Below are 19,547 nucleotides of genomic sequence, written 5' to 3' on the forward strand. Positions count from 1 at the left end.
CATAGCATGGCTTGTTAAGCAGTGTGTAGGATCCGAACCCGCGAACCCTGGGCTACTGAAGCAGAGCACGCAAACTTAACCACTACGCCACCAGGCTGGCCTCTACTGTGTTATTTTTTTAGAAGGAAGAAAGAGAGTTCTCATTTGGGGAATTCCTACTATGTACCAGGCGTAGAACTAGGCATTTTTGCATAGGATGTCTCATTTAAATCTTTACAACTCTGAGAAGTGGGTGTTTGGGTCTTTAAAATGAGTTAACAGAATTAGAACTGGCATTGTAGAAGGAACCACATGTCTCTTCTGAGTGAATCTGACCAGCAGTGCTCACTGGTTTTGGAGTGTCTGTATTTGTCTCTTCTCTGTAGTGATGTGGTAGTATTTTCTCAGTCCTGTCTAGGGGTGATCTGGGTTGGAGATCATCTTGATGAGACTGCCAAGGGACCCCTGTTAGAGGGCAGTGGGAAGCATGGACACAGGTAGAATACGGTTAACTTTATATCAGACTTTGAATTCAGGGTTACATACTCAACTGTGAGACATGCACAAAAGTTTTATTATGGGAGTGTGGTTGTAAATATTATCATTTGCTGTACATTATTTTTGAATAAGGTATGTGGTTTGCTTTGGAAGTTGAAGCATGATAGTTGTCATGTTGTATTCAACTATAAGTTTATAATAGTTGTGCTTGTATACTGGCTTTAGAATTTAAAAGGGAAATTCATGTCTCACTCACTTTCATTGAGCTTATCAGGGAATCCACTTCTGACACCAGATACCAGCGGGGGCAGGTTTCTGTTGGTTTCTACCAGCGACGCTGAGTCCAGCGTCTTCTCCCAGGATTATGAGAGGGGCATTTCCACTTGGCTGTAGCCTAGCTTCCGCTCTTTCAGAGCTACATTCTTGAAGGCCACTGTCTCCTGGCACTAGGTACAAGCAACGACTTTTTCTTCATAGACCTTTTCCTTGATTTATCTCAGACCTTTGACCCTGTCGAGGACTAGATGTTTCGTAAAGCTCTCCTCCTCTGGCTTCTGTTTTCTGGCCTCTAGTAAGTTCTTTCCTTACGCTTTGAAGATTTTATCCACATTGATGCCAACATTTTCAGCCATTTGCTGATTGCTAAATTTATTTCTTCAGGTGTGATTTCCTTGGGGGTACAGTTCTGTATTTTTAAACTGTCTGATTTGGCATTTTCATTTTGGTGTTATTTTTTTAAATCACTTCACATTCAACATATTTAAAATTAAGGTCTTCATCTTTCCTCAGATTCAGGCTTCTTCACATAACTTACCTAGTTCCTTTAATAATATCACCTTTGTTGGGGGCCGGCCCAGTGGTGCAGACGGTTAAGTACACGCCCTCTGCTGCGGCGGCCTGGGGTTCACCGGTTCGGATCCTGGGTGCACATCGATGCATTGCTTGTTAAGCCATGTTGTGGCGGTGTCCCATATAAAGTAGAGTAAGACGGGCACGGATGTTAGCCCAGGGCCAGTCTTCCTCAGCAAAAAGAGGATTGGCATGGATGTTAGCTCAGGGCTGGTCCTCCTCACAAAAATAATAATAATAATAATAATAATATCACCTTTGTCTTTTGGGTTGTTTCTTTTTTTTTTTTGTGAGGAAGATCAGCCCTGAGCTAACATCCGTGCCAATTCTCCTCTTTTTGCTGAGGAAGACCGGCTGTGAGCTAACATCTATTGCCAATCCTCCTCCTTTTTTTTTTTTCTTCCCCAAAGTCCCAGTAGATAGTTGTATGTCATAGCTGCACATCCTTCTGGTTGCTGTATGTGGGACGCGGCCTCAGCATGGCCGGAGAAGCGGTGCGTCAGTGCGCGCCCGGATCCGAACCCGGACCACCAGTAGTGGAGCACGTGCACTTAACCGCTAAGCCACGGGGCTGGCGGCTGGGTTGTTTCTCTTTAACTCCCTCTACCCCTGGGGTTTTGCCAGCATGAGAATTTTTTAAGTGAGTGTTCAATTTAGTGATATAAGGAATTTCGTATAAACAGATTTATAAATGTCTAGATGATCATCACTTAACCAGGATCTGCCATGAGACTTTGTGCTTGTGAGTTCCTATTTATTTACAGTTATACTGTTGCCGTGTTACCTAAGACACAGGGCACAGTTGAGATCCTGTGGACCACATATGGCTCACAGATGTTTTTATTTTTATGGCTTTTACAGTGTAACTTCTTACTTTTTTCAATTATGAAAGATGTCCACAATAAAGTACAGCAAACATGTCTGCCCCTAGAATTAACACGTTAACATAGTTAACATATTTCCTATTTAAGATCTACTGTGAGTGGGCTTTATACCTACTGTGATTCCAAAGTATTGATGAGCATACGGGATACTGGCAATAATGTCATGGAATAATGAAAATACCGATGATTTCTTGGTAACAAAGTCAGACGTACTGCTAAAACTACTGTGTTATGTTACCTATGTTTACAATCGGAGGGATTGTTGAGTTTCAATCAGAAGTTAGTGAAAAAAAATGTAATTTTTTCCTCCCACCTACATTCACAATCTGCCTGAATTCTATCCATAGACCCTCACTGAAGTCTGCTGGTACCCATCTCCTTCACCCTATTTCTTTCCTCCATAGGTAACCATTTTTATTAGTTTTTGGCTTATCTTCCCATTTTTCTCTTTTGAAAAGAAATGCAAATATATCTATACTTATGTGTTGCTATTTACTCCCCTCCTCCCCTCACACGCAGAAGGAACATTGCTTTTTTCAGTTAATGTATCCACTAAGAAATCACTATATTATCAGTAAGTGGGGATTGTTCTCATTCCTTTTTATAACTGCACAATACTCCATTGTGTGGATATGCTGTAATTTAGTCCTCTTATCCCCTCTTGATGGATTTTGGGTTGGTTTCTGGTCTTTTGCAGTGACTAAACTTGAGTTTATGCCTTTTTGTGGGTTTTTGCCAGTTTATTTTGGGGATGGATTCCTAGAAGTGAGATTACTGAGTCAAAGGGTAAATGTGTCTGTAATCTTATTAGATACAGCAAAATTACTGTTCGTATCATTGAGCATTCCCACCAGCGGTAGTTAAGTTGTTTTGGATTTTTAACGTAGTGTCTGTCAAATTCTGGGATCCAGAGATAAATTTTTGGAGGTTTGAATGTACAAATTTGAGAGACAGCTGTTGTCATCCCTAATTTGTTCCTTACCAGTGCACCTATATGCAGTCAGCTCAGTTAGCATAATTCCTGCTTTGTGTGGTTTTAAACATCTGGCCTTTCTTTTTCTGTTGCTCTGAGTCTAAGGTGAGCGGTTGTCTCAACTCAACAGCCTCTGGATTCATGTCGCTGCGTCAGGCCCTCTTTCATCCTCACTCCACAGAGCTGTCAGACTAACGTTTTCTAAAATCACGTCAGGCCGGTCGCTTCCCGGCTCTGGAAACTCCCATAACTCTGTTACCCACTCGGAATGAAGGCCTCGTGTCCTGTTACTACAAACTCACCCTTCCTGCCTCCACAACCTCGTGCACAAACACTTGACTCAGCCTCTTGTGCTTTGTTTTTCTGCCTCATGCTCTTCTTCCCTTGTGAAACACCCTCCTATTCCTCTACCACTTGTTCAAATCCTGTTAATTTCCTGAGAAACGGTTCAGAGCGCACATTTTGTACGCCTTCTTGATCATTGTAGCCTGGAATGATTTCTTCCAGACCCTCTGGACTTGTATTGCAGTTTTGTCTGTATCTTTAATATGGCAGTAAATCATGTATGCCATAGGACAGCTCTTCTGGTAGCTTCAGCTGTCTTTTAAATTACATTTTCACTTGTTTATATATGTTGCAGGAGAATATAAGCCCCTCTATTGGTAAATAGCAGTTCTTAAAGGTTTCTTTCCAGTAGCACACTCAGTAATACTGCTTTTCGTGCTAAAGGCCCCTACGTATACAGAACCTGGTCACCTTGTAGAGTTCTATGAAGGAACTGAATTTGATCCATGAAGATTTATAGCCAGCATGCTTTAAAGCTGTCTTTTTTTTTCTTAACAGCTTTATTGAGGTATAATTCACATACCATAAAATTCATTCATTTTAAATGTATAATTCAGTGATTTTTAGTAAAGTTAGAGTTGTGCAGCCATCACCATAATCCAGTTTTAGAACATTTCCATCACCCCAAAAAAGATTCCTTGTGCCTACTTGCAGTCACTGTCCATTCCCACCCCAGCCAAGCACTAATCTGCTTCCTGTCTCTATAATTTGCCTGTTCTCTACATTTCGTCTTTCATATAGTAAATGGAATCAGATAATTTGTGGTCTTTTGCATCTGGCTTTCGCTTACCATAGTGTTTTAGAGGTTCCTCCATGCTGTAGGATCTATCAGTACTTCATGTTTTATAGCTGAATAGTATTCTTTTGTGACTGTATGACATTTGGTTATCCGTTCACCTGTTGATAGGCGTTTGGGTTGTTCCACTTTTTGGCTATTATAAATAATGTGCTATGGAACATTTGCATACAGGTCTTTGGATGACATATGTTTTCTTGTTTTTTGGGCAGATACCTAATAGTGGAATTGACTGGTCATGTGGTAAATTTATGTTAACTAAACCTCATCTTTTAATGCCCAAAATGTTTAATTACTAGCTTTGAATAAAGACATAAACAAGGCAATTTGAGCACTTATGATACATTCAGGTCTTGGGAATTTGGCTTCAAATTGGTTATTTGAGAAATGGCAGAACTCATTTCCTATTTGGGCATGTGTTTATGTTGCTTCTCTTATTTTATAGCCATAGATTTAAAGGTTTCGAAAGACTCTAAGTAAAGACAAAACTCAGCTAATGTCCCTAGAAAGCCATCTATTAGGATATTAATTGCAATTTTTTATGCTTCTTATCAACTATAATTGTTTGAACATAATCATAATTATTCCCTTAGTTCTATATAGAAATGGAATAATAAATTTTATAAGTAAGTGTAAATTTTGCAAGCCTTGAATTTCAGTAATGAAGTCATGTAGGCATATCAAAGGTAGTAAATGCCCTTCCTGGTAGATGTACGAGTATAATTCTGATTATTGAATACATAAATTGTTTGTCTACATTTACAAGATGTTAGCCCCTGTTCTGGCATCTTTAAGTTAAGATTCCTTTGATTTTAAAAGTGAAAACTTTAAATAATTATAATATTTAAATACTAATTAATGAATATTCAGATGAAATATAAAACTTTAGTTTTGGGGATATAAGTATAAATAAATGTCCAGTTCATGAATTTGCTACCTCTTCCTTGACCCGTTGGTTGGAGTCATTTGGACTTGTTATTACACATTCACATCATGAATGTTTCACTTGTCTTTTTGCATGGTTCCTTTGGAAGCCTTGTTGTAATCTCAAATTGAAGGGTAAGTCTTGGTAGCACACTTTTTAAGGAAGTCGAATAAGAAACTTCACTTTCATAAGGAAACAGCATGGTGGGGGTGGGGAAGAGTGATGGAAAGAACATGGCTTTGGAATCCAAGTACTTGGGTCTGAATCCTTGCCACTTATTAGCAGAGTGGCTTTGGGCAAATTATTTAACATGCCTGAGCCTGAGTTTCCTCATTTGTAAGAAATAGATAGTACCATCAGAGAATATGGTTATTGGATTCAATGAGAGGAAGTCTATATATATTATATAATATATAGACTATATAATATATATATATTATATAATATATATATATCCCGGTGCTTTCATTACCTCAGGGGTTTTGAGTTGGGCCCTGAGGCTTCTGTTAACTAAGGTGGAAAGAAAGGCAGAGAGGGAGGCATTCAGTTTTGGACACTTGAGTTTGTGGCCTCTGTAAGGTCTGGGGAAGGGAAAGCAGGAGGAAGAGCTGGATTCTGGAGCAGCTTGGAGTGGCAAGTGTACAGAGAGAGGGTCTTGTGGCCACCATCGTCCAGGCAAAGGAGGAGAGTACCACACCCACCCTGCTGCTGGTGGCGATTCCTACTCCTAAAGTTGTTACAGTGAAGTGGTAGACATCTGTTACTGAAATCCCGATCAGAACTTTGTGCAGATTGTACAGCCTGAAGCTTTAGTTTTCTTGCTGGGCAGTGTTACCTAATCTCAGCTGTACACTTCAAACCCAAGTTGGCTGGATCAACCACTTTTTCAGGTGTTGCATTCATTTAAAACTTTAACGGAATTTAGGAAATTCTAATAGAATCTAAGAATTTCTCAGCTTGGGAGCTTTCCAGTCTCAGTTCTAAATGGCATTGAGTATCCTTTAACCTGCTGAGTTGTTTTCCTTCGTCTACATCAACTAGATCATAATAAAACCTAACAGTATGTTCCAGGTATGCAAGATGAGACCATGCTACTGCAGTGACCTCACTTCCTGACCTTCTGGAATAGACTATCTCCAGTACTGTGCAGCTCCCTGTGGCTGTGTGCTTCTTTCCAATCCCATCCCTACTCCACATCCGTATCCCTCTTGCTTTTCTTTCTATTTTTACTTCATATATTGTGTAGGTTTGCTGAGTTTGTTGTTAACTTTTTATTATGGAAAATAGAAACTACAATGTACATCTCACTCCGCTTTTTTTTTTTTGGTGAGGAATATTGGCCCTGAGCTAACATCTGTTGCCATTCCCCCACTTAGCCCTGAGCTAACTTCTGTTGCCAATTATCCTCTTTTTCCTGAGGAGGATTAGCCCTGAGCTAACATCAGTACCCATCTTCCTCTATTTTTTATGTGTGGGACACCTGCCACAGCATGGCTTGATAAGGATGTGTAGGTCCATGACTGGGATCAGAACCTGTGAACCCCGGGCCGCCAAAGCAGAGCATGTGAACTTATCCAATATGCCACTGGGCTGACCCCACCAATCTTCCTCTTTTTTTTGCTTGAGGAAGATTGGCCCTGAGCTAGTATCTGTGCCAGTCTTCCTCTATTTTGTATATGGGATGCCACCACGGCATGGCTTGATGAGTGGTGTAGGTCTGTGCCCGGGACCTGAACCTGCAAACCCTGGGCCACAGAAGTGGAGTGCACCCAACTTAACCACTACACTGCTGGGCCGGCCCCAGCTCAGCCTTTTTTCCTCCAGTATTTTAAAATAAATTCCAGCTGTCTTATCATTTCACTCACAGGAGTATATATTTAACGAGTACGGTGACCAGTGCTTTAACCAGATATGTGTTGTGGGTCGTTACAGTGTCTGCCCATTCTTGCCTGGGGGTGTGTTAGCATCTCCTTTCATAGGAGCACTCTTTCTTTTCTTTTCTTTTTTTTTTTTTTAAGTCTTAAAAGTGGTCTCATTCTATATGTATTCCTCGCTCACTTTTTTCACTCACAACTCTTTCTAAAATTCATGCATGTTGAAGTATGTAGCTCAAGTCGACTCAATTTTTTTGTGGTCTGTTGTGTGACTATCCTATGGTTTATTTGTGAATTCTGCTATTGGTGGACATGTGGGTTGTTTCCAGGTTTGGGGTTCTTGTTGTGGTTCTTATAAACAGTGCTGCAAATGCGTGTGTTTGCATATTTCTTGGTGTATCTACGCAGGAGTTTCTCTAGGTCCCAATCGTTTGTCTTACTCTACATTTCGTATCTTATGGGCCACACTGCAAGTAAAAGCCAGAATGTTATGCATACTTTTAATCAAATGTTAGAAAATGAGTAATTACTTTATTGAATAATACCCAGAATCATTTAAATTGATCAGATTTAAAATGCTACTGAACTAGGAAAACTGAATTTCGTCTTATTTTTTAACAGTGAATTTTAACTGTATTTTCATTAACACTAATATAGATTTTATTTTTAGAAGATACCATAACATTTTAAGTTGGTGCTTTGTTTTTATCTTTTTACATTTTTCAAAAGCAATCAACCTAACTGAAGCAGCTGTAGTCTTTTTTTTGAAAAACCTTGTTTCTTGCATTCCTGTTACAACTCTGATTTGAATTATCTTGCTTTGACAGCCTCACACTCCTCAGCATTGGCTTCTGCAACAGCTTCTGCTGGATGTGCTTGGTCTTAATTTATAGAAATGGAGGCAAATATCAGGACTGCATTAATAGGCAAAAGTGATATCTAGATTTTTTGAGTATTTGAGGTAAAATTGAGGAAGGGACAAAATTCTCTTATTACTTTAAAAGTTATGGGTTCCTCTCCTCCAGTAGAAAAGTGCCTATGTTCATTAAAGTCTTACGAATTTACGTTCCTGTCTGTCCTATATTTAGGAATTGTCAGGGAAATAATACATTAAGAGAATGCACAAAGCTTAATTGGTTAGACACATGGTGAGAAAATGCTTGACCCTGTAGTCCAATCCGAGGGCCAGAGCCGAGTCTCATAAAGTGGAGGCTGTCCGCCTTCCTGAAACCAGAGGCTTGAATCCCCAGTCTCTCCCCGTGGTCACTGTTGCAGGCCCTCAGGGCATCTTTCCACCTTCTGAACTAGCACCCCCATAGCTGCATTGTACGTCCTCTCTGCTCAAAACCCCTCCCCCCGTCCCCATTCTTTCCTCACCTCACTTCTTCACAGAGCTTTCTGGAGTCCTGTTCCATGAATAGGAAACTGCTCTGTAACCTCTATACACATTCCTTCAACCTCCTTGCCCTTCCTCAAAGACTAAGGCTCCTTAAAGCCAAGGTGTGGCTGTTTATATTCCCCCACATTGCACAAGCCTCCGGGTTGAAGATGGGTCAGTACCTTCTGATGTTTACAGCAACAGACAGACTTGTTGGAGGCTCTGCTAATTCTCTTCCCTGTAGTGGTCATCTGCTCACCACTAGATTTCAGAAATTAATTGGACGCTCTGGCACCCAGCTCAAAGTCTTCCTCTCCACCCCCCAACGCTCGCTATCTTAGGAGATTCAACTTCTGCGTGGACAGTCCTCCCAGTGCCTTGACCTATCGCTTCCTTGAGCTCCATTCTGTCCCAGTTGCCCTTAGGCCTGGCCCACCGTCGGCTTTACCACCCAGCCTGCACCACTTCCAGAGTCACTGAGCTGACATCCCACTTCCAGATGCAGCCTTCTGTCCCTCACTTTCCCTAGAGAGAGAATGAGGGCATGTGAGCCTTGCTTGGGCACCATATCCCCTTCCAGCTTTCTTCACTTCTTCATGGCCAAAATTTTAAAGATTGTTTGCATTTCTGTTCTTCTCAGCCTGTTTCAGTTTGATTTCTACCCTCAAAACCACAGTGAAACTTTCCTTGCTAAGGTCACCAGTGACTTACATAAAACTAAAGCCAGAAGCTGCATTTCAGATATCATCATGATGATGAAAATAATGGCTAACATTTGTTACACTATGTTGCCTTATTTAATCCTGACCCCCACAGATATTAAGTGATGTAGCCAAGATCATACAAGAAATAAATGGCAGTGACCATAATGAGGCCCAGCTGACCACAGCTTTTTCTTCCCTTGGCCTCCAGGAGAGGGGTCCTCATTGTTTTTGGCTGTATGTAACTTTGTGAATACAAACTCGATGGGTTCCCCATCGTCTCGTTAGTTTCCAAATGTTCCTCAGGACTGAGTTTGGCCCATCTCTTTCTGTCATTTCTCTGATTGACTCTGGCTCTCAGACTCAGGTGGTGCCTGTCAGAGATTCTCTCTCCTCAGTCCAGCTTCCTGGGATGATTCACAAGCACCTCAGGTTCACCATGTCCAAGAGGAAAGTACCTGCCACCAATCTGCTCCTCCTCTGGTATGTTCTGTCCTAGTAGATGATCCCATAGGCCATTTATTATATAGGTACATGGAGGTATTTATCATACACACTCAAGTCAGCGAAAGAGAAATCTGCAGAAGGCTGCTCGTTGCAGTAATACTTATAACTGATAAAAAGTAAACACCTAGAAGGTCTTTAGCAGGGTACTAGTTTGATAAACAATAGAATATTATATAGCTCACAAAAACAGTGAGGTGTATTTCATTAAGTAAAGTGAGGTATATCTCATTAAGTGAAAAAAGTTGCAGAACAGTGTGTGGTTGATCCCAAGAGAGTTAAGAATCAGTAGGGATCAACAGATTTATCTTTTTTTTTTTTTTTTAAAGCTATATTGTTCCTTGAAACAGTTTCTTGAAAAACCAGTCCTGAAATATATTCAGGAAAAAATGCTCTATGGCCAAGACAGTGTGAGTACGGGATGCTTTATAGTGTTTTTCTGATGGAAATTCCTAAGATATGTTCACTTATTAAGGCCTCTGAAGTCTTGTAGCAAACAAAACAAAGTATTTAGCTTCACTAAAGCTAGCATTTCCCAGATTCCCGTGGTCTTCCATTCAGTTGATGTTCCAGTTAGTGTTAAGTTGATGACTGTTTTAAGTGCTCTGTTTTTTTGTGTTTTTTTTGTGAGGAAGATCAGCCCTGAGCTAACATCCGTGCTAATCCTCCTCTTTTTGCTGAGGAAGACCGGCTCTGAGCTAACATCTATTGCCAGTCCTCCTCCTTTTTTTCTTCCCCAAAGCCCCAGTAGATAGTTGCATGTCATAGTTGCACATCCTTCTAGTTGCTGTATGTGGGACGCGACCTCAGCATGGCTGGAAAAGCGGTGCATTGGTGCGCGCCCGGGATCCGAACCTGGGCCACCAGTAGTGGAGCGCACGCACTTAATCGCTAAGCCACTGGGCCAGCCCTAAAGAGAAAACAAAGCACATAAAAGCAAGGGTAGAATGTTTTGCTGATTTTTTCAGCATATTCTGTATATAAGTTGAGATTTGCTATGGCACCAAATTTCGATGCATCGAACTAGACACAAGTACGTGTGATAAAGTAAACTTGACATAAAATGGTTGTATTTGATCTCTTAGAGTATCAGTGAGTCTTGATAGAGTAAGACTGATAACTGGAATCGGAAGTGTAATACGAGGGAGTAAGAACATGTAAAGAATGCGTGGGTCTTGATGTTGAACTAGGATAGTGGAGGTAGAGGAAGATCCACAGTAACAGTTTTATTTGGTGTATTTTAACTTTGTGGGGGGTTGTGTTGGTATGATAATTGGTATCTTGACTTTATCTTTCATGCTCTTCTGATATTTGCAGTGTTTTTCTTCGTTTAAAAAATGTCGGACTTTTAAAAAATTCAGCTTTCTTAAATTTCAAAATATTTGAATAGATTTAATATTGATACAATTAGGACTGATTTGTTCTTTCAAACTGTCAGCTCTTATTTGGAGCTTTTTCGGTTTCTAAGATTAATAAATAGATAATTGGTGAATCTATTTTTTTTCTCATGGCTCTTTATTGGTGTCCTTGTGTATTGTCGCCTTAAAAATGAAAGAACCTAAAATGCAGGCTATAGTATTGGGGAATACTGACTTGAGAATCCGGAGCTCTGGCCTGTGGTCCTGCCGCTTTTTAGCATTGTGATCCTGATCAGGTTTGATTGCTTCTTTGAATCAGTTTCTTCATCTGTAAAAGAAAGAGCCAGAACGATCTTTAAGGTTAACCTCTAATTGTCTGTGACTGTAATCGGCTCTTATAAGCAAATACTTTTGGTACTCAAATGCACAGTACATAAAGTTTCTAGTTTACAAACAGGTTATATACCAGAAATTTATGGGTTAGCTTCTTAGAAAAATGCTTTATTCCGTGGTAGAAGTGTTATGAAAATAGATGATGTCTGTTTTGATTTACAATTGATAGTACATAACCAGGGCAGAGGACAGTGCCTAGCACATTGTAGTTTCATACTAAATATTTGTTAAATAAATATTAATGGTCACTAAATTTCTGTAACTCTCAAGTCTTGCTTAAACACTATATTAAAATACATATACATTTGCAGTGACCAGGATGATATAAAACATTACTAAAGGAAACAGCAAGAAATAAATTATAGCCTAAAATCTAGTGTTGAGAAGAAACAGGATAGAATTTTGTGGAGATTCTACAGGGGGATTTGGGGCAAGTTCAGATGCTCGATGATACTCTTATTTCCTTATTTCCAAATCCTTTAAAAACGTATAGCTTTTTAGTTCCTTAATTTCTTCTTTTATTTATTCATGCAAAATATCGATTGAGCTGTGTACCAGGCTCTGAACTAGGTTCTGAAGATATTGTGGTGAGCAGAAGAGATGATCTCCGTGCCTGGGGATTGTGGGGATCCTTCTCCCCAGTGAAGTGGGAGAGTTATGGTAAGGACAGGCATGGAGTTAAGACCTTGAGTAAGAGCCAAGAAGGGAAAGTCCCGGGAAATGGGTGACCTGAACCTCGTCTGGGAGTTCCCTAGTAAGTCTTACCTGGCTGGCAGTATGGCTGGAAAACAACCTGATGAAGAAGGAGAGGAGCTTTCCAGGCAGAAGCAGCAGCAGATGCAAAGATCCTCAGGAGCAGAAAGGAGATAGGCATGTCCAAGGAAGGAGGGGAAGTCTGTGGCTCTGTGCCCAAGGGATGAAGGGAGAGTTTTGTAAGAGGCAAATGAAGAGACAGAAAAGATCTGATTATGCCATGGTAGGATTTCTGTGCTTCACACTGTCTTGGCTGCTCCCCACTGCTCTCAGGATGACAAGCTAATCAGATTTACAATTTTATACTCAACTGCCATGTGAAGAATAGATGGGGGGTGATGTAAATACTGAGAAGTATGGGAATCTAGTTTAGACTACTAAAATAGTGGTCCAGGTAAGAGACGACGATGGTGATGATTGATTACTGGGAGAGGAAATGGAGACGAGTGAGTGGTTTAGAATGATTCCCGGCTTCCTGATTTTTGGATACATAGAATTGCCACTTCCTAAGATGGGCAGCACTGGTGGAGAATGGAGTTTGGGGGCAGATCTGGAGTTCAGTTGTAGACCTGTTGGGTTTGAGACATCAGAAGAGGTGAACTAACACTTGGATACAGAGACAGGCCTGGAGTTGAGAGAAGAAATCTGGGCTAGAGAGAAATGTTTGTGAGTCACTGGCACATGGAGGTTTGCTGCGTCCCCCTACTATGCTTATCCATCCTAATTGAAGTGGCTTTTATGGTGCCCAGTTGAAATGCTATGGTGAGGAAAAGATAGAAATGGGAAAAGTGGAACATTTTTCTCAGTTGCCGGTAGAAATTAGAAGAAAAAGAAAAAGGAGTAAAAGAGCATCTAGATGGGTATGAGAAAGCTTATCTAAGATGGAATTAGCTGTAAGTCTGGGGAATTTAAGTGATAACTTCTCCTTAGGGGAAAATGAAGTAAGTGTGGGGGTGAGGGGCGTGTAGGTTTAAACAGGTGATGCCATCAGGTGGTGCTGCCAATCCGAGACCCCCTGATTACCATCAGGTGAGCTGTTGGTATGATCCTCCCCGGGCTGATGAAAGGAAAGGCGGGGTGAAATTATATGTCGGAAACATTGGCAGAGTGGTTACTGAATTGTTAGTTTCCTTAAAACACGAGGGAATTCTTCTGTTAGATATTTTTGTATTCTACATTTGAACATACCTATGTAACTATATGACATAAAATACTTTCAGGATCAGAAATGGTGTGGTTTCATAAAATATTCAGTCCCATAGCTCAGATTATAAGTATTAGAGGGGATTTAGGTTTCAGTAGTTCAGACTTAATCCTCAAGCGCGCCCTACATTGTCCTTAAATGTGCCTTTGCCATTGAGGATGTGAGACACACTGGATTACTTGCTGAGGTGACTCAGACTTGAGTTGGCAGGTCTTCACAACCCATTCTTATTGTTCCAGATACCGTTTACCTCCCAACAACATTTATTTTATGAAGCCATTAAAATAACTCACTGTTTCTTAATTTTGCACTAGAAATACTTGTTTAAAAACCTCCACGTTTTGATGTGATGTACATAGACGATCCTTAAAGTATGTCTGTAATATTGCATATTGAGAAGTACTGACTTAATACAATATTGAATAGCTGAGGTCCTTGATCTGTGGACCCTCAATCCTGAAGTATAATAAATTGTATTTTGCAGTAACTTCAAACACTTAGAAATAATAGCCATTACCATTTTTTAAGCATTTACTATGTATTAAATATTTTACATACATTATCTTAATTAAACTTCACACAACTATTTGAGGAAAATGATTTGCCCCCATTTTGCAGACTAGAAAATTGAGGGTTCGGGAAGGGAGAAGTTAAGTAACTTACCCAAAACCACGTACCTAGTAGGTGTGGAGCTGAGCTTCAAACCCGGGTCTCCTGAAATTCAGGGCACATTTTAAATTTTGACAGTTCTTGCCAAATTTGCTTCTAAAAAGGGAGTGACCATTTCCCTTCACCTTTAGCCTCGCTGACATTGCATTTTGGTAAGTGCGAAGTGAAAAATTAGTAAAATTCACAGATAAATAGTGAGATTGAATGGTTTTTCCTATTTATTAGCTATTTGTGTTTCTGTTTCTGAGAATTCTGTTTGCCTTTTTTCCTTTGAGTTTGTCTAATTGTTACATAGGTCAAGTAATCAGCTGAAGTTTTGATGCCTTTAGAAGGCAAAGAAAGGCAGCATTGCTAGCTGTGCTTCTGCGAGTTTTACCCAGCTTTTCTTGTGAACACTGATAGTCATGATTTGAACGTAATGTCTAAGTATAAGCTTATTTCTATACACATACCATATAATATGAGTGTGTTTCCCCATAGAAAGAGAAATAATCTTTGGAATAGAGTGGTGCCTGCTACTGCCTGCAGCCTGAGTATTTCTGTTAATGTGGCAGGCACCCTGTGACCCACGCCAGGATGTTGAGAAAGAATTAATTCCCTTTATTTCTTCTTCAGGTTGCCTGCAATGAGATTTCATTCTCTACATTTAAAGGACATCCTTTCTGAGCTGCTGTGAATAAATTTGGGATGATACTGTGTATTTTCATCTAATGGAGAATTAGCTGTACCTTGAATAAGGATTGCTGCACTGGACGACTTCATAATATTACTCACGATGTCATCAAACAGGAGTCAGAACCCCCATGGACTGAAGCAGATCGGCCTTGACCAGATCTGGGACGACCTCAGAGCTGGAATCCAGCAAGTGTATACCAGACAAAGTATGGCGAAATCCAGATACATGGAACTCTACACGTATCCTACTGCTCGAGCTGAGATTGATTTGCTTAGAATTTTGATTTTTTACTAGTATGGTCTGTGAATTGTTAGAAAATTTACATTATGTTTTCACCTTCCAGTTCATCCTGTACTATAATCACAGACAGGTTTCATTTTTAGCTTTAAAAATTAACTCATTTACTTTTTTTTAAGTTTTTTGAATAGAGGTAAAACTGGCTGGTTGGTAGTCTGAAGCAACTACTGTTCAACACAGTAGCCACTAACCACGTGGCTGTTTACATTTGCAGTCATTAAAATTAAGTAATTAAAAATTCAGTTCCTAAGTTGGGGCAGCTGTATTTCAAGTGGTCAGTAGATAATAGGCTGCTTCTGCCATTGCAGAAAGTTCTGTTGGGCAGCGCTGGTTAAAGCAGGGGAGCATTGGTTTCTGTATTGTCTGTGGCTCCCTTCATGCTTCCGGGCAGAGTGGAGTTGTTGCATTGGAAATGGTCTGGTCCACAAAGCCGAAATATTTGCTATCTGGCCCTTTATGGGAAAAGTTTGCTGACCCCCATCTAAAGGGTTACCACATAGAGCAAAAGTTCTACTATAATGACCCTGTTTTACAAATATGGTATTAAAAAAGTATTTCATGCATTCATTATGTGGTCCGTGATGTGTGCAAGGGCCTGTGCTGTATGCCGTGAAGGTTACGAGGGTGTAAAAGATGTTGCTCCTGTTCTCTATTATATACTTGCAGAGATAGAATTTAACTTGTGGAATTTCTTGTTTTCATTGAAATATAAGAAATTGAAATTTAAGCTAACTCACTAGAGAGCAGATTGCCACTGATTTGCTGGTTCTAGGAGTTTAAAGTTGCTAGTTCAATGGAGTTTTAATTTTAAACCTTTAATATGTATCAGTGATGTCAAACTTGGTTATGTGATATTCCAGTATGCCTTCAACTATTCTAATATTTTACAATCTTAAAAAAATTAACATGGATCTAAATAGATATGAAACTATTTCTAAATTAATTTAAAATTTGTTGTAGGTGTGTACTCATATTCATATATGTATATACGTTTACACTGTAGAATAGTTAAAAAAAATAACAGCTTCATTGAGATATAATTCACATACCATAAAATTTATCCTTTTTTAAAGTGTACAATGCAGCAGTTTTTAGTATATTCAAAGTTGTGCAACCATAACCACTATTCTAATTTTAGAATATTTTCATCACCCCCCAAAAGAAACCCTGTGTCCGTTAGCAGTCACTCTCCATTCTCTCCTACCCTAGTCCCTGGCAACCACTCATCTACTTTCTGTCTTGATGAATTTGCATATTCTGGACATATTATATAAATGGAATCGTACAGTATGTGGCCTTCTGTGACTGGCTTCTTTCACTTAGCATAATGTTTCGAGGCTTCATCCTTGTTTTGATATGTGTCAGTACATCATTCCTTTTTATGACTGAATTGTATGGATATACCACATTTTGTTTATCCATTCATCAGTGATGGATATCTGGGTTGTTTCCACTTTTTGGCTATTATGAACAATGCTTTTATGAATATTGTGTACAAGTTTTTGCATGGACCTGTGTTTTCAGTTCTCTTGGGTAGATATGTAGATGAGGAATTGCTGGGTCATATGATACTTAGAACACTTTTAAGGAGCATAGAATCTTTGCAAATGAGATGATATTCCATTCAAGAGGGTTGTGGCTTGCTAGGTGTGACAATTTTTTTTTTTTTTAACTCTTGTAAGTAGTAGAGCTGAAAATGATGATTCCATTGGTCAGGCAAGGCACTTGGTTGGATTTCTGGTGTGCAGAAAAACAGGGGAGCTGGTGTGGACGCCAAGGAAATCGAGTTGATCTGTCTCAGCAAAAATTGAAAATTACAGTTTCTTAATATGTAATTTTTGACTAAATCAGATTTGTCCTTTGCCCAATAGAATGTTTTGCTCTTAGAACTCTGAGAAAGTAGAGACTTTGTCTGCTTGCAGTAATTACTGAATTCTTTTGCTACAAATAATTATAATTTGTAGTTATTCTGATACCTGCAATGTTAATTTTTTTTAGGGATGCCACTCTTAAATTGAGTATTATTCTTTTCCTTCCAGTTTTGCCTGAGAAGATACATGAAGAGTGGAGAATCTGAACTAAAATATCTGACTTTAATCCTTTAGATATTATTTATGAAATCATAGCTACGGTTTGAGTCTGTGTGTCAGCGTTGTGCTGGGAACCACCTCTGTCTTATTTAAGGCTTGCATCACCCGAGAGTTGGTGGTAGTAACCCTCCCTCCTCTGTTGGTGTTAGAAGCCTGATCTCCAAAAGCTCAATTAATTGGCCTAATTGTTATAGCAACCATTGATAAATAATGATGCTGGTACTAAAATTCTTGGTATAGTAGTCTCAATCTAGAAACTGCCATTATCGACTATTTTGCCTTCAGATTTTGTATTTGAGTGAATCACATTTTTCAAACATTTTCTGTATTTTCCTCATGAAATTCCAAAGAAAAGTGTTTTGATCAACTCTTAATACATTAACTTTTAGAATACAGATGAAACAGTAGAATGTCTACTTGTATTTATTAATTTAATTATTGAAAATCAAAGTTATATTCCCCCCTTCACCTGCATTTTCAATATCAGTGTTATTGTCAAAAGTAGGAGAACTTTGAGTCATCTGACATTTTTCTAGAGCACATCTTTACTTTTATTTAATTCATTTAGGATATATTACTTTTTGAAACTGTATGTTGCCATTACTGCAGTTTTATCCTAGCCTTAGTTTGCATAACAATTTTTTAAAAAGTTTTCTCTAATGGGTGTATGTATATTCAGTCTTACAGGTAACCAATTAAGTGTATTGCCCTTTAAAATAATCTCCTATAGGCTGGTTTACAGTGACATCTACACTTGCAGTTGTGAGGTGATTTCAGGTTAGGAGGTGCTCTTGATCTTAGAAAAAGGAGCAGCCTGTGCATCTCACTGTTCTGCCATCGCTCTTCACAGGGAGATACATCTTCTCAGTAGGCAGGGAAGGAAAATGGGTTAGAAAGGGAGAGGGGAAACTGGTTGAGAGGCAGAGGAGGGGTCCTGTTTCTTCCCATGATTCTAGCTCGTAGCTCACAGCTAGATTTTTACCCTTGGTTCATTCTGGAGAAATGTGACATGTTTTCTAGAGAAAGTAACCGACTTCTAGATGTGGACCAAATACTCTTAGACCCTTTAGAAACCTCAGGCATTTATGGTTGCTATAACAAAAAGGTAGATTATTATACAGCATAGACATTTTTCTTGATTTTCAACTCAAAAAGGCAAAAGAAAGAGAAGGGAATTTGGGGGAAGAAGAAAAAAGTCCCAGAGCATCTTCAATCGGAAAGATCTAGTTCAATTAACTTTGTTTCCAGCCACTTTACAAAGGCTTCATTTTTCTTCTGAAGTTTTAGCCTTAAGCCCTTGCTCCCCACTGTCGGTCTGTCTCTTTAGCACTTCTGTTCGGTATTGAATTTCTATGATGTCCTGTATACGTATAGTTGCAATGCAACAACACTTTTTATGCAGGTGGGTAAATAATAGTAGATTTTCTTTCTTTTGAACCTCAAATAAGTAATGAAATTTCTTATTCAGTGTATTGACACCATTATATTTCAGGTGTCTTGCCTGGCTCAGAGAACAGGAGTGGTCCTGCCGAAGGGAGCAGACTTGATGAAGGGAAGGTAGTGTAATGTGAGGATCTCTGTGGCTTCACTGAGAGTGACCATCCGATCTAGTCTGGACCTCAGGCCATCTGGTTGAAGTGTCTGTCTGGTTTTGCCTGGCCCCAGATCTACCTGCCCCTCACTTCCGGGTCAAAATTCTTTTTTTTTGTGGTCATTATACACCTCAAATTATAATTTTAGCTTCCCTGGGAATCAGTTTAAACTTTCATGTTGATGACTTTCTCTTTTTTTCTATCTGCCTGCGTAAGTTCTCATAAACTTGGAAGTTGCTGTTTCTCCCTGTAGTGCTGTGAGCTGAATTAGTTTATTCTGTTTTCTTAGCTTGTTTTTGCAAATTCTTCTTTTCCCCAGTCAGTATACTAAGGATCACATTCCCACTCTTGGCTGCTTACCTCTCAGTAAACTATAACATAAGTACATTCAGAATTCGTATTTAATCTCTGCCCTGATGTTCTGTGACGAGATTCACAGCACAGGGGTGGAGGCCCTTCTTCACCCAGGGTGAATCTGCTGAGCCCTCGGCAGCCTGCAGCATATGCTTTGCGGAGATAACATGCTGGGACATGCTGGTCCTGCTGCTGCTCAGCACCGGCCAGCTGTGCGGTCATGTTGCGGCTGCTGCTGTCACTCTTCAGGTCGACATGCTTTGCCCCTCCCTGGCTCTTCCGTAGGAGCTGTGGGTGTGAGTGGAGTACTCCAGGAGGCAGCCTTTCCGCGTGGCCTGCCTGCTGCAGAATTCTCTTTCCTTTATGGAAACTCAAAATCGCATAGAAAAGCAGATCAAACAGAAAGAGTAACAAATTGTTTTTTACAATAGATTAGTGATGATCCATGTCCATTT

The 19,547-nt window shown here is 39.7% G+C and overlaps 1 protein-coding gene across 3 annotated transcripts in view; it reads left to right on the top strand.

Moving 5' to 3' along the window:
- The window catches only part of CUL1 (cullin 1), a 99,536-nt gene that overhangs the window by 16,748 nt on the left and 63,241 nt on the right, over positions 1–19,547 (top strand). For all 3 annotated transcript variants that reach the window (XM_087432310.1, XM_087432304.1, XM_087432296.1), the window contains exon 2: positions 14,699–14,998. In XM_087432310.1, coding sequence (XP_087288436.1) covers positions 14,859–14,998 — 140 coding nt within the window. In that variant the 5' untranslated portion in view covers positions 14,699–14,858. The remainder of the gene's footprint in view (positions 1–14,698; positions 14,999–19,547) is intronic.

The sequence above is a fragment of the Ceratotherium simum genome, chromosome 1 (genome assembly GCF_057802395.1).
Source record: "Ceratotherium simum simum isolate JZ-2026a chromosome 1, ASM5780239v1, whole genome shotgun sequence".
Lineage (NCBI taxonomy): Eukaryota > Metazoa > Chordata > Mammalia > Perissodactyla > Rhinocerotidae > Ceratotherium > Ceratotherium simum.